This window comes from Triticum urartu, chromosome 7 (assembly GCF_003073215.2).
Source record: "Triticum urartu cultivar G1812 chromosome 7, Tu2.1, whole genome shotgun sequence".
NCBI classification, from domain to species: domain Eukaryota; kingdom Viridiplantae; phylum Streptophyta; class Magnoliopsida; order Poales; family Poaceae; genus Triticum; species Triticum urartu.
In genome coordinates, this window is record NC_053028.1 from 17,728,399 (window position 1) to 17,743,435 (window position 15,037).

Genomic DNA, 15,037 nt, shown 5'->3' on the forward strand with positions numbered 1-15,037 from the left:
CATGGGCTATAACAAATCACAAGCATTCCTTGCTAAAACCAAGGCATGCGTTCTATCAACGAAAATAATGTCATCCGAAACTCAACTTTGCGGGCCGAATTTGGCCCTCAAAAAGTTGCCGAAACCAACATAGTTGGTCAAGGTCAACTATAATTTCTCGTTCTGAACGATTTGACAGGTCGTAGACCTCAAACGGAGTTCATATGACAATGTTATGGCCCTATTAGCGAAAGACCCTAAATGTAGCCAACAAGCAAATCATATTTACCCGATTTAGATCTTCGTTCCGTTTTGACCAATCGCATTAATCTTCACGGGTTGTAGTCGGTTTTATGTTCTAGAGTCTACCCCGGTGAGGGGTCCTCGAGTGCTAGGAGTAAGTAGTGTCATGATTTTGGCAGCACGGTCACGAAAAACATACAATAAATTTCATGATCTAGCGGGTACATTGGAATAGGAGATTCTAGATTGATCTGTCAAAGATGAGATATTAGTCCTCCCAATTTCTGTGCGTTTTCTCTTGGAATATACTCCCTCCGTCCTGAAATAAGTGTCTCGACTTTGTACGGAGGGAGTATTTGCTACAGTTGGCACCGAGTATTTGTCCAATTTGGTCTAAAAGTCTGACTATTGTGAATGCAGAGTGCGGCGGCGGTCGATGTGTTGATGTTACTAGCAGCCTTTGCAGTCACAATCACATACGTCGCCGGGCTGAACCCGCCTGGGGGGTTCTGGACCAGCACCCAGGAAGGCCATCGTTTGAGCGACCCGGTGTTACAAGCCCGTAACCGGTACCGCGTCTTCTTCATTTGCAACACCACTTCATTTGTCGTGTCCCTGCTCATCATTGTGTTGCTCCTGGAGAAGAAGCTGCTCGGGAAGAAGAAGTTGAGGCTTGTGGCGCTCTGCGGGTTGATCGTCGTCGCCCTGCTGGGCCTCATGGGGGCCTATGCTGCTGGGAGCTGCAGAGAGGCTAGCAAAACTGTCTTGGTCCTTGCTGTTCCTGTCTGCGTATGCCTCCTGCTGGCGCTTGTTTTCATTTGGGGATCACTGGTGGACCGGCTTGATTCTGTCTTCACACGGTTCAAGCAACTGGTCAAGACTCCTTCAGGTACGGCTCGGCTTGATTCTGTCTTCACACGGTTCAAGGAACTGGTTAAGACTCCTTCAGGTCCGGCTCGTTACCTACCCTATCTTACTACATCTATGAAAGCTAACTGGTTTGGCATCTAAAGAAAACTTAGCGCTTTGGATAATTGCATGCATAGGGATATGGATATGGCCGCCCCCCAGGATAAAACTTTGAACATTACTTTATACAGTATCGTTTTATAAAATCAATAAAACTCCGAGCACGCGCTCGTGTGTGTGTGCGTGATAGTTATTATGAGAGCACTTTGCAAGACAATTTTATAAGCGTATGATGATTTCCAAATATATACCTAATCTATGTTATTTAGTTTTCAGAAATGCACAAACTTGTTAATGGTATATATACTAGTTAGTTGTGTAACTCATTGATTGTATAAATATGCAGGTACATGCACAGGCACGAATGTTGACCTACATGAACAGATCACTCGTGATCTTGTTATGCTCCTTGCTACTCTTGTGGTGACCATCACTTACCAAGCAGGACTAGATCTGCCTGGCGGCCTTTGGCTAGATGACCGAGATGGTCAAAATATCGGTCACCCAGTGCTCCAAACGACACATCCTACTAGGTACAGAGTGTTCTTCTATAGTAACTCGGCAGCTTTCGTCACATCCTTGGTGGTCATCATGATGCTCCAGAGCAAGTTTTTGCTCAACCGGCACACACTAGAAGCAACCCTAGTGCTGGACCTATTCGGCCTCATCACTGCCTATGGCGCCGGGAGCACTAGGGAGGTAACCCAGTCCATCTACATCGTCGCCTTGGCAGGAATTGTCCTAGTCTATGTCATCGTCCATATCACCATTAGAGATCATGACGCTGAGCTAGTGGATGATGAAGAAGTAAAGCATCTCGATGACAAGCGCAAGGTACTGTTGCTGGTCGCTGTCTTGGCTGCCACCCTCACATACCAAGCTGGCCTCACCCCGCCAGGTGGCTTCTGGTTAGCAGATGACCGAGAGCTCGGTCACCGTGCGGGTTTCCCAATCCTCCTTGACAATTACACTCGCCGTTACAACACATTCTTTTACTGCAACGCAGCAAGCTTCATGGCGTCGGTAACCCTCATCCTTCTTCTTGTCAATCCAAAGCTATACAGGCAAGGCATACGTTGTCGTGCGCTCTATGTGTGCATGCTGGTGGGCATGTTTGGCCTCATGGGTGCCTACGCTGCTGGAAGCTCCCGGAATCTCAAGACCTCCGTCTATGTATTGACCTTGGTTGGTGCTGTGCTAGCCTTCATAGCCTCGCTGCTAGCCATTTTCTTGTTGGGGCCTTATCTAAATCCCAAGAAGGTAGAGATTTCTGCTTCGTCCGTTTTGGCAAATCTCAAAAAGGTACAGATGGGCAAGTGGAAGCAGGTCATAGCAGCAGCAAATCCCATGAAGGTACAAACGGGCAAGTTGTAGTAGGTCAGAGAAGTAGCAAATCCCGTGAAGGTACAGATGGGCAAGTTGCAGCAGGTCATAGCAGCAACAAATCCCATGAAGGCACAGATGGGAAAGCTGAAGCAGGTCATAGCAGCGGCAACAAAAATAGCAGCAAAAAGAAAGAAAAACTTCAATACTTGATGCTGCTTGGGATCCTGGCTGCAAGTATGACATACCAGACTGGCCTAAAACCACCGGGTGGCCTATGGCAGGACAACAATGATGGGCACTATGCTGGCAACCCCATTCTCCGTGACATCAACAAGGACCGGTACAATGCTTTCTTCTACAGCAACGCGGCCTCCTTCATGGCCTCAATTGTGGTTGTCGTCATGCTGCTTCCATTGACGTTGTTGCCCGAGAAATACACAATAGAGTCATCCGAGAAAGACACAAACCTGTCCAAGAAAGACGCAGAGACACCCGACGAAGACACACAGTCGCTTGACAAAGTCCTGAACTTGCCCAAAGAAGAGACAGAGTTGCCTGACGTAGTCCCAAAGTCAGCCGAGGAAGACCCGAAGCTGCCTGAAAAAGACACATGGCCACTCTGGCCGATGCATACGGCCATCTTGCTGGACATGATGGGCCTCCTGGTGGCATACGCAGCAGGCAGTACTAGGAAATGGGAAACATCCAGGAACATCATGGTCCTCGCCGTTCCTGTGTTGGCCTACATTGGGCTCTATGTAGCACTGTCAGTCTTCCGCCATAGAAAAGAAGAGTCCACAGCCCCCCCACCTGCGGTACAGCCGTGGAATCATTGCAAGACGTGCATGAGTGTTGGGTCAACCTTGGTCTTCCGGTGCACACAACGGCAGCAGCAGCATTTACGTCTCAGATGCATGCATGGCTGCATGTCGGCACGGCAGCAAGTAAAAATCTTTTTACTAGCAAGAGCAGCAGGCGTGCCTTAGTAGCTAAGTAGTAAGAGGTCAGCAGTGACGTAGTTCACTTGTTTGACGTCAGCCTATGCGTAGTATAGTCGGTTCATTACACTATATATAGGGCCGATGCCCATCGTTGTAAGCAAGGCCATTTCATTTCTATCCAGCCAAGTCTCAAGTGTAGTACTACTACATATGTGTGCGTGTGTGTAAGCAGCACTTGCAAGTGTGCTTTGCCATTCTGCTTGTTGCTTCGGTAGTATACTTGAGTGCAAGTAGTAGTAGGCTAGTACCACACAGCCGCTGCCCTGTGTAGTTCATCTCATCCTCGACTTCGTCCGATCCTAAGTAGCCAGCTACTCTGTACGTAGTTCGGGCTAACAATGAGGAGCTGCAGGTGTGTAAATTTGTAATCAAGTTTGGCTCAACTGCGAGCATGCTGTGTACATTCCAGATATCGAGTCGATTATTCATATGTATTTCAGCGTGATGGCCCGTTGCAGCATAACAATATATGCATCTTCTATGCTGTAGCCCATTGAATCAATACAGAGGCCTTTTTTGTGACAAAACTGGTAATTTGCGGAGTGATACTGATGAAACTTGCAAAGTTAACGGCACAGCAGAGCAGTCGTATTACATCAACTTAATTATGCGGAACTTGGACAATGACATAAGCAACCCTCGTTCTTTGTCCACAAACATGTACAGAATATAGTAGCAGCAACGAAAGGAGAGAAACAACCGTGTCCAAAAAACAGAGCTGTGAGTAGTAGTAACAAAGTGTGTCTGCACTCACAATTGCAATTCATCTCATCAGATCGATCTTGATTCCATGGTTTTCCCCAAGAACCGATTGTCACTTGTGAACTCCTTGTAAGATCTCAAACGGGAGTTGCAGCTTGCTACTTCGCCTCCATCGCATTGAAGCCCCCAAGATTAGCCACTCTGTCATCCGCAGCGGTAGCCTTGCACCAGATGAGACGCCACCAGCAACTTGATGGCCAATTGCAGCATAACGGTATATGGATCTTGTGTGGTGTAGTTTATCACATTTTGCACGTCTTTTCCTCACCTGACAACAGAAAACAGAGCATTAGTTAGTACACTTCATTGGCAGATGCATGTTTGCAAGCTGAAAATGACACCAGGAACCATAAGTATATGGAAATTAGCTGTGAGGTTCATCCTGGGCGGCTAACCGCTGGATAGCGATGCCCATCTGTTTGGCTTGAAACTTGCTGCAGTTTCTTAAACAATAAACATGGTCCACTCTAACCACGATGATGGCATACATGATACATATGCTGATATATATGCCCCAAATGACAACATGGCATGCATAAAATGGAAAGCATATCAAGACTTGTGATTTGAATATCTGGTATGAAGTCCTTTAGTTTTGTGCAGTCTACTCTAATTACAGCAGGTCATCAGGAAAACTTATTTTGGCTGCTTTACCCTTTTGAGAAACCAACCTATTTTCATTGCCTACAAAGAATAATATAGGCCATAATCTAGTGCCAATATACTCAATTAAAAGCACAATATGGTAGAAAAATGGGATAAGAGCTATAAATTCCCAGAAAAAAAACAAAATAGCCATCACCCCAGTGGATCCTCCCCTAGTTGGCAAGTATGAAAGTGACATAGTTGTACCTAAGTATCATCTAGCCATTAGTTTTTTTTATAATTTTACCTAAACATCATCCAATCATTGATTTCTTAGATTATTATATTGATTAGTGAAGCGCCAAACTCTGAAACTTGAAAGCTTATGCCTGGAGCTTGCAATTTAACTGTAGCTAATGAAGGCAAAGTTACAGTGCTCTTATAGTGGAACCTATATCATCAGTACTGTTTGAAGGACTCGAGGTGCTTGTTTGTAGCTTTGTAACTTTCTGAAAGCCCATGTGCAGGAGTACTATAGTTAACTGTATTGTAGTGGTTAACACAAAATGCGAACATGCACGATGCTTAGCCAGCACCTCCGATGAAAGTGGATCTGATCACATGCGTTAGCACCAGCTCCCAATAATTACTTTATTAGATGATTAAAGCAGATCCTATCCTATGTACATGCATGTAGTCAGCTTAATTGGGGTAGTGGCTCAAATAAGTCTATGCATGGACTGCAGCGTGAGTTTGGATGTAGGTAGCTGGCTCGTAGTGTCGCGAAGATGCCATCAAGTCAGACAAGCTTCAAAAACAACGGCATGCCAACAAACGGCACAAGGCAGCACGTAAAGTGCCAACCAACTGGGCTAATATGCACTCCTTCCCAAAACAAACTCTAAATTAAAAAAAAAATCTAATTAAAAGATTGTAAACTTCAGGGAACATAATGCTGGAACTTACTCCCTCCGTTCCTAAATATTTGTCTTTCTAGACATTTCAAATGACTACTACATACGGATGTATGTAGACATATTTTAGAGTGTAGATTCACTCATTTTGCTCCGTATGTAGTCACTTGTTGAAATGCCTAGAAAAACAAGTATTTAGGAACGGAGGGAGTAGATGATTGGCAATGGACTGACCGGTTGATATTTTCACACGCAGCTTAATGTCAACGGGAATTATCTCATCTGAAGCGAACGTTCAGTACTAATGCGCGACACGAGCCTGTGAATGTGACGTCATGACGATAATGTGGATGATGTGACAGTGCACACGACCATCGCGCCGTATTGCTGTCCTAATGTCGATGGTTTGCACAGGTATGCATTGCATTTATTTTTTGTCCGTACTCTGTCAGTAGCAACACAATAACCTTATAGAAAGATTCTGTTCCAAGCTAATCCAGCTCAAAAGAATATGCTTATATGGCTGCCACCACACATGCATTACATCTAATTTTAAGTATGTATTCAGGCTTTGTAATTTTACAGTGCAATACTTTGACTGATCTCCATGCTCACTGGCAGATAAAGGCTTCTCGGGATTCCGAGAACCAAAAATCTGCCCCGACCTCTGGTTTTCTATAACAACCATTCGGATGAAAGAGCGAGAAAGAATTTAGCTCCTTATTAATGCGTATCATGTAGAGACGTAAAATACAGTTGCTAGTGTACGATGGACTCAACCACGCACTGGCACTAGTAATAATACTTCTTTCTTGTCAGAGACAGGATATACAGACGTGATTGCACATTTCTAACTGCAGAGCCATAGGGATATAAAATCGCCATGTATATTTATCTATATGTATCCATCGATTCCCAGTTTACATGTGGGAGGGCTCTCTGTTCCAGCTACCGAGCACTGACCCCAACACACCCCATCAGCTGTGCAACGACTGGTAGTTGATGATACAAAGGGGGAACTGATTGATTGATCGATCAAGCAGTCAAGGTAGCTGTAAATATATCACATCCAGTATATTTCCTTAAATGTAAGTAAAGCAATGGTATTTGATAGACCATCTTCATCATTGTGTCAAACAAACCACAACCAATTGATCTTCATGATTATACTTACACATTTCACATCTAAACCATCACGACTGTATCTAGTATCTATACAGGTTATAATCGACAGGTCATCATAATTTTATCTGAGCAGATCTACCACGGTTGTAATCCAAACTTAATTCCCGTGCTGATTTAGTATCACGAACAACTCTCCACCAGTTTACCATACAAACTATCATCGTTTGACTTGGAATGTGAACTGTAATCTTGCACACTGCTGATCTATTCTATAAAATACAGTGTTTGGTGCATGATTGATTCGACAGCTAACAGTACAATTCAAAGAGAAAAAAAAAGTCACTCCATCTGATTCATATTACTTGTCACACAAAAGGATGTCTCTAGCACTGAAATACGTCTAGATACATCCGTTTGAGCGACAAGTAATATGGATCGGAGGGAGTATGTATGAATGCAGCAGTACATTTGTTGATGCAAGTTGGGAATGTTTAATCATGTATTAAGCGTTCAAGGTAGGAAGTTGCCCAAGTCTTGTCTGGTCACACAAACTAAACCCAGGCAGGAGAATGGATATAAAATTGACCATAGAGTGCTAGTCTTGTTTGGTCAGACAAACTATAGGAAAATGATTCCAAGTTCACATGTGGGTGGGCCCTCAGTTCCAGCTAAGCCACCGTGCATTGAGTCTTGAGACTCTTGACTTGGTAACATACATTGGTTGTGGGTTGATATATAAATTCAAGCGAGAGCCCATCAATCTGATAGCAAATTAAGCAAATGGCACCCATGTCCTCCAACGTCATGGAAGCCGGAGCTACACAAACCGCCGAGCAGGGCCATGGCGGAAGGGAGGCTGGCAGTGCAGCTAAAGACGAGGACTCTAAGCTGTATGAGTTCAAGGAGCAGCTCCTGCTGCTGTCGACTCTGGTTGCAACGGTGACGTACGTTGCCGGGCTGAACCTTCCCGGGGGATCCTGGGAGCAGGATGACCCGGGAGGGCATATGGCCGGCGACCCGATCCTTCGGGATACCCACTACCGCCGGTACCTCGCCTTCTACTACTGCAACGCCACCGCCCTCGCTACATCGCTCGTGGTCTCCCTCATACTCATCATCCTGCCGAAGAAGAAACAATACTGGACACTGGTGCTGAGGATGGTGATGGTGCTCGACCTACTAGGCCTCATGGGAGCCTATGGTGCCGGGAGCTGCCGTGATGCATTCACGACTATCTACGCAGCGGTAGCCTTCTTCATTTTGGTATTGATCATCATTTATGTTTTCTTATACGTCTTGCTCAATCGTGATGATGAGGTCCACCCCAACTCCACCCCCACTGCAACTCCATCTCCATCTATGCCTCCAATTCCTACTCTGTCCACCCCAAGTCCATCTCTATATCCACCTCCAATTCCCACTCTGTCCACCCCAACTCCATCTCCATCTCCATCTCCAATTCCCACTCTGTCCACCCCAACTACATCTCCATCTCCATCTCCAATTCCCACTCTGTCCACCCCAACTACATCTCCATCTCCATTTCCAAACCCTGATTCCTATTCCTACTCTCACTCCATCTCCAGTTCCAGCTTGAACCGTGACTCCAACCCCAAACCCAAGTTCAACTTGAACCCTCACTCCAACCCCAAACCCGATTCTAACTCGAGCCCTGACTCCGACATCAAACCCAATTCCATCTTCATCTCCAAGTCGACCTCCTTCGTCGATGCCGTGAAGCGAGTCCAGGCAGAGAATGATGTGGTGAGGTCACTCGCTGACGTCAAGATGCAAGCAGAGAAGGAGAAGATTGATGTGCTGATGTTACTTGCAACCTTCGCAGTCACCATCACATACGTTGCTGGGCTCAGTCCACCTGGTGGGTTCTGGAGCAGCACCCAAGATGGACACCGTTTGAGCGACCCGGTGTTACAAGCCCGTGGCCGGTACCGCGCCTTCTTCGTTTGCAACACCACTTCGTTTGCCGTGTCCCTGCTCATCATCGTGTTGCTCTTGGAGAAGAAACTGCTCAAGAAGAAGCTGCTCAAGAAGGAGCTGCTCAAGAAGAAGCTGCTCATTATCACAGTTCGGTTCGCCCTCTATGTGTTGATTGCTGTCGCTTTGCTGGGCCTCATGGTAGCCTATGCTGCTGGGAGTTGCAGGGAGACTGATAATACTGTCTTTGTCCTTACCCTCACTGCTGTGGTTCCTATCTGTGTGTGCCTCCAACTGGCATTTGTTACTTGCACCAATTGTTGGAAAAGACCCGCAACCAAGTTTGGTGATGTCTTGGGATGGTTCAAGACTCCTCGAGGTATGGCTGACTACCTACCTACCTTATGTTACTCTGGTTATGAAAGCTTGATTATCATTTTCGATTTTGGGGATTTCGGCATGCATATGGATATGAACGTGGTCAATATATCAACAACACAATTTTGACTGTTAAATTTCTGTTGCTTAGAAAATCTAACAAAACTATGTATATACATGTATATTAATTTTGCATTTTAAGGGACCAATTTATGTGCACGTGATGATTTTCAAGTACCGCAATCTATGTATTTGTTTTCAAGTATACAATTTTCTGGATATATCTGTTATTTGGTTGCATGGCTAATTTATTGAAAATAATATAATATCAGTATTACCATCCTAGTATACAATGTTTTGATTTATTTACTATTTATTTGCATGATTAATTGACTGAATAAATATTCACAGGCACCTCCACAAGCACGGACATCCAGCTACACATTCATAACACCCGCTATCTTGTTATGCTCCTTGCTACTCTTGTGGTGACCATCACTTACCAAGCAGGACTAGATCCGCCTGGTGGCCTGTGGCTAGATAGCCAGGATGGGCATACAATCGGCCACCCGGTGCTCCAAACGACACATCCTACTCGATACCATGTTTTCTTCTACAGCAACTCCGCAGCTTTCGTCACATCCTTGGTCGTCATCATGATGCTCCAGAGCAAGTATCTGCTCACACGGCACACACTTGAAGCAGCCCTAGTACTGGACCTATTTGGCCTCATTACTGCCTACGGTGCCGGAAGCACCAGGGACTTAAACGCGTCCTTCTACATCATCGCCTTGGCAGGCATTGTCCTTGTCTATGTCATTGTCCATATCACAATAATAGACCATGCCCCTGAGCCAGAGGGTGGCGATGTTGCAGTAAAGCATCTCGATGACAAACGCAAGGTGCTACTGTTGGTTGCTATCTTGGCCGCTACCCTCACATACCAAGCTGGTCTCACCCCGCCTGGTGGCTTCTGGTTAGCAGATGACCAAGGGCATGGTCGTCGTGCGGGCTTCCCTGTCCTTCACGACAATTACCCTCGTCGTTACCATGCATTCTTCTATTGCAATGCGGCGAGTTTCATGGCATCCGTAACACTCATCCTTCTTCTTGTCAATCCAAAGCTATACAGGCCAGGTATACGTTGCTATGCGCTCTATGTGTGCATGCTGGTGGGCATGGTTGGCCTCATGGGTGCCTATGCCGCTGGAAGCTCCCGGCATCTTAAAACCTCCATCTATGTATTATCCTTGGTTGTCGCAGTGTCAGTCTTCATAGCCTTGCTGGTACCCCTTTTCCGGTACATCTGCAAAGACAACAGCACCAACAATATCGCCATTCCTGCCACCGCCACCACCGCCCCCAACAATACCAGCAATGCCGCCACCACCGCACCCAACAATACCAGCAATGCCGCCACCACCATCAATGCCACCGCCACCGCCAACAATATTGCCGCCGTCGCTGCTGCCACTTCCACCACCACCATCATCACTACCAAGGAGAACGATAAACTTGAATACTTGATGTTGCTAGGAATCTTGGGCGCAAGTATGACATACCAGACTGGCCTAAAACCACCGGGCGGCTTGTGGCAGGACAACACCAATGGACACTCTGCTGGCAACCCCATCCTCCACGACATCAACAAGCACCGGTACAATGCTTTCTTCTACAGCAACTCCACTTCCTTTATGGCCTCAATCGTGGTTGTCGTCATGCTTCTTCCATTGACAATTCAAAAGAAGTTTCACGGTCACAATCTGCCACTCTGGCCGATGCACACGGCCATTTTACTGGACATGATTAGCCTCCTGGTGGCCTATGCAGCAGGCAGTACTAGGAAGTGGGAAACCTCCAGACATGTCATGTTCCTCATCATCCCTGTGTTGCTCTACATTGCGGTCTATGCATTAGCGTCAATCTTCTACCACAGGAAGAAACAACGTGTGTTGGAAAGGTCAACCCCGATTCTACCCCAACTGGCAGAGTCAAGTGATTCTTTGTCAGGTCAAATTCGGTAGTTCAATTTTTGGGGAACAATATACAGAAACATGTGGAATGAACTGAATATGTAATTTTGGGACAGAGTTTATGAGATATTGAGCACCAATCTATATTTGAGATATATCGAGTTATTTATTTATATGTTTATTTATGCTTTGGCATTCCTTCCGCTCGCCGGAGGGCTCCCTTTTGTTTGTTGGTCCTATTTAATTTACATGTTAACCCATGGACATACCTCAGTTCCAGTTTCAAAAAAAAAATGGACATACCTCAGTTTGATGTCAGGCTGCATATATAACCAAAATGCATGACAGAATGACAATGCTGGCCAGTTCAGCAACTCAGCATAACTGCTGCTCTTACAACTCCATGATTGCCAAGAATAAGTTCTTGAAGATCCGAATATCAGTCGAATCCCCTAACCAGATTTCTTAAGTTTTTTGGAACAAACGTCTTCTCTGTTCGGACATGAAAGATACAGCCGAGTTTTAGCTACCCGCTTATCTTGAAGGTCTGCGTGGGGTTCCATGTCCTCTTGATCCGTGGTGGGTGCAAGCGTGTGTTGGTCGATGACGTCTTTGCTGTTGTGCCCACAGACACATGAATGGTAGGTTTGCTTCAGAAAACCACAAAGCTCTGCTCTGTATCTCAGTCAGTCTGCTGATTGCTCAATTTAGCCTGCAGGCTCCCGGTCTGAAACTATCGACAGTTGAAATGGGGAAACATGGTCACAGATTATGGATGGAAAATGCTGCTCGTTGCAAAATAAAGCTATGGATGTCTGGTACCACCACGAGGCCTTTTTGCTGGTAAACTGTAATTTGCAAAGCGAAACTGATGAAATTGCAGAGTTAATGCCATGTATGGTAGGGGTGTTATTTCATCAAATCAAATTGGCTGAACTTGGATAACAATATGTTTTATCCTCATTCTCCGTTTACAAACAAGCACAAACATAGTGGCAGCAACAGATAGAGACTACAGAGCAACTAATCTTCAAAAACTCTTCGGTTTCTCTCTTTCCAGAGATGCCAGGCGATGTAAGCCGCCAAAGTTAAATCAGCCTCAATCCTTGCAGGCGCACCGCTGTGCGTGCAAAACATCCTCCACCAGTCCGAAACTGAGGTTGTCGACAACCCACCATTTCGCACCCAGCCGTAGGCCCCTAGAGCTAGATGCCAAACCTGTCTCGCATAGCAGCACTGCAGTGTGAGATGCGCCGCGGTTTCCGGCTCCTGGTCACAAAGCCTACAAGAGTCATTGTGTGGCCATCCTCGGGCCTGCAGCCGGTCGGCAGTCCAATTTCTGTTCTGCAGTAGAAGCCACATTACAACTTTACCTTCCCTTCTAACTTGCACCTCCACACGCGGGCAATCCCAGGTTGCTCAATCCTGGCCAAGAATTGGATCTCATAAGCAGAACACGCCGAGTATCTTCCACTGGCAGTGATGTTCCACTTGATTTTGTCTCTCTGGTTTGAAAGATTCACCAATTGCAATTTTTCCCACAGGACAACGAATTGACATAGCTGCTCGTAACTGTCCAAGCGCTGAAGACCTTGCATCCATCGCGCTGTACGGAGCGCCTCTTTGACCGTGAGCTCTTTGAACCTAGCAAGCTTGAAAATATCAGGTGCCAAATGCAGTGGGGCTTCGCCATTGAGCCACCTGTCAGTCCAGAGGGCAGCTATGCTACCGTCTCCCAACTCGATACTTGTGCAACTGGAGAAGAGCTGCCGATCCGTGTCGTCGCACGGCGTCGCTGTGCACTTCCACAGCCTATCCTCTTCAGCCCACCGGAACCATTCCCACCGCAAGCGCAACGCCCTGCTGAAACAAAGTATGTCCTTCACTCCTAGACCACCAAGTCGCTTGGGAGCACAGACTAGCTTCCAGCTGACCAGACATTTCCAACAAATCATCCCTACAAAAACAGAGAGAGTGAGGTGGCTCTGTTTTCACAATTGCAGGTCTTCTCATCACGTTTGTTTGAGGAACCGTTGCCATCTAGGCCAGCAATTGACACTTGTAAACTCCATTTGAGATCTCAAAATGGCATAGCAGCTATCTACCTTGCGTCCGTTGCATTGAGGCCCCCTCTCCTTTGCCATCCGCTGCAAAGAAGTATCAGGATTCATCTCAGTTAGCTTCACCTTTGGCATGTCAGAGGCCACCAGCAGCGAACTTGGAAAGCTGACCCTGATGGCCTGTTGCAGCATGTCAATATGTCCAGGTTAATTAACAGAGGCATCTCATATGGTGTAGTACATTGCATTTTCCTCCACCTGAGTAAGACAGAGCGTTGGTTCATTTCATCAGTACCTGCATGTTAACAAGATGAAAACGGTGCAGGAACTGTAAGCATATGGAAAATCTTAAATGGCAACAACGAGAAGGATCTGTAGATGCACTGTCCAGTTATCATTTTATCAGTATGATCGCTTCATGGTTTGAACCTCAGATGCAAAAGGCGTCCTGTGGTCCTGCCTCGGAAAGGGATCCCGCAGCTTGCAAATCCACTTCAGAAACATTCAGTGTCCCAGGTTGTCCCAAGTTGAGAAATTTTAACTTCCTGTAAAATGTGGTGACAAAGGGGAGCTTCATTAAATTTTAAGAGACCAGAAGTGGCCAAAACTGAAATGAAAAAGAACCACTGTTTGGAGATGGCAATTAAAACAACTTATAGTTGGTGCGAAGAGACATTGGTATGAAAAGTTGGTGTTCACTGAAATGACCGATAAACATTGCGATGAACCAGCACAAGGCAATTTGAGCGATATATATACCAGCAACGAGTTGAACGTAGTGGGTAGTGGCAATCGAGTTGAAGAAGCGAGATGAACATCTTCCCTTGAAGGAGAGCAAACCTGAATCAGAGTCCAATAAACGGAGGGAGATTCAACGTAAGCAAGAGACTCTGATGCAAGCATATGTGTCTGCATGCACAGTGTCAACGGGAATTATGTGAGGCAATCACTCGGTGCGACGTCAGGCTGTGCCTTACGATGATAATGCGGATGACACTGTTGCTGCGGCAAATGTGACATCATCATGGATGACGTGGCAGTACACACTGTCACCGCACTGTATTGCTCTCCTAATGTCAACGGTTTGAACAGGTATGTCTTGTATTATTTTGTGACTGTATGCTGTCAGTAGCAACACAATAGCCTTAAAAAAAGATTCTGTTCCAAGCTAATCCAGCTCCAAAAGCATATGCTCATATGCTCATATGGCCACCAGCCCACCACACACATCGTGTAAGTATTCAGGCTTCATAATTATTTACAGGGCAATAGTTTGGCTCTTCTCTGTGCATCACTGGTTGGTACAGATAACGGCTTCTCAGGGGAATTCCGTGAATCAAAATTCCGCCATCCTCTGGTTTCCAATCATAACCCTTCGAATGAAACAGTGAGAGAAAGAATTGAGCTTCTTATAAATGTATAGAGAAGTAAAATACAGTAGTTCGTGCACGATAGATTAAACCACACGCTAGTAATAATACATTTTCCTGGTCAGCGACATGACGATATATGAACGTTATCGTACATTTCTAACTGCAAGTTGGGACTTGGGAGTAGTTCATGATATTTAATCATGTATTGTGGGGGTCAGATCTCTCTCTCTCTCTCTCTCTCTCTCTCTCTGTCTCTCTGAGAAGCCATAGGGATATAAAATTGCCATGTCTCTTTCTCGGATTACATATGCAAACTGTACTTATCTATCAATATATAATCCAATTGATTCCAAGTTTACATGCGGGAGGGCCCTCTGTTCCAGGTTTCCAGCTACCCAGCACTGATCCCAACAC

At 45.8% G+C, this 15,037-nt stretch overlaps 3 protein-coding genes across 3 annotated transcripts; all 3 read left to right on the plus strand.

Moving 5' to 3' along the window:
* The first annotated feature begins 636 nt into the window (after positions 1-636).
* Positions 637-2,602, plus strand: LOC125518159. Its single transcript, XM_048683090.1, has 2 exons — positions 637-1,180; positions 1,550-2,602. The coding sequence occupies exons 1-2, from the start codon at positions 637-639 to the stop codon at positions 2,563-2,565; spliced, it is 1,560 nt and encodes a 519-aa protein (XP_048539047.1). The 3' UTR covers positions 2,566-2,602.
* On the plus strand, positions 2,602-3,503 carry LOC125524958. Its single transcript, XM_048689985.1, has one exon. It carries the CDS (start codon positions 2,727-2,729, stop codon positions 3,501-3,503), a length of 777 nt encoding a protein of 258 aa, XP_048545942.1. The 5' UTR covers positions 2,602-2,726.
* Positions 3,504-5,997: 2,494 nt separating this feature from the next.
* Positions 5,998-11,363, plus strand: LOC125524032. The gene is made up of 2 exons (XM_048689111.1): positions 5,998-9,218; positions 9,629-11,363. Exons 1-2 carry the CDS (start codon positions 7,685-7,687, stop codon positions 11,239-11,241), a joined length of 3,147 nt encoding a protein of 1,048 aa, XP_048545068.1. The 5' UTR covers positions 5,998-7,684; the 3' UTR covers positions 11,242-11,363.
* The last annotated feature ends 3,674 nt before the right edge of the window (positions 11,364-15,037 follow it).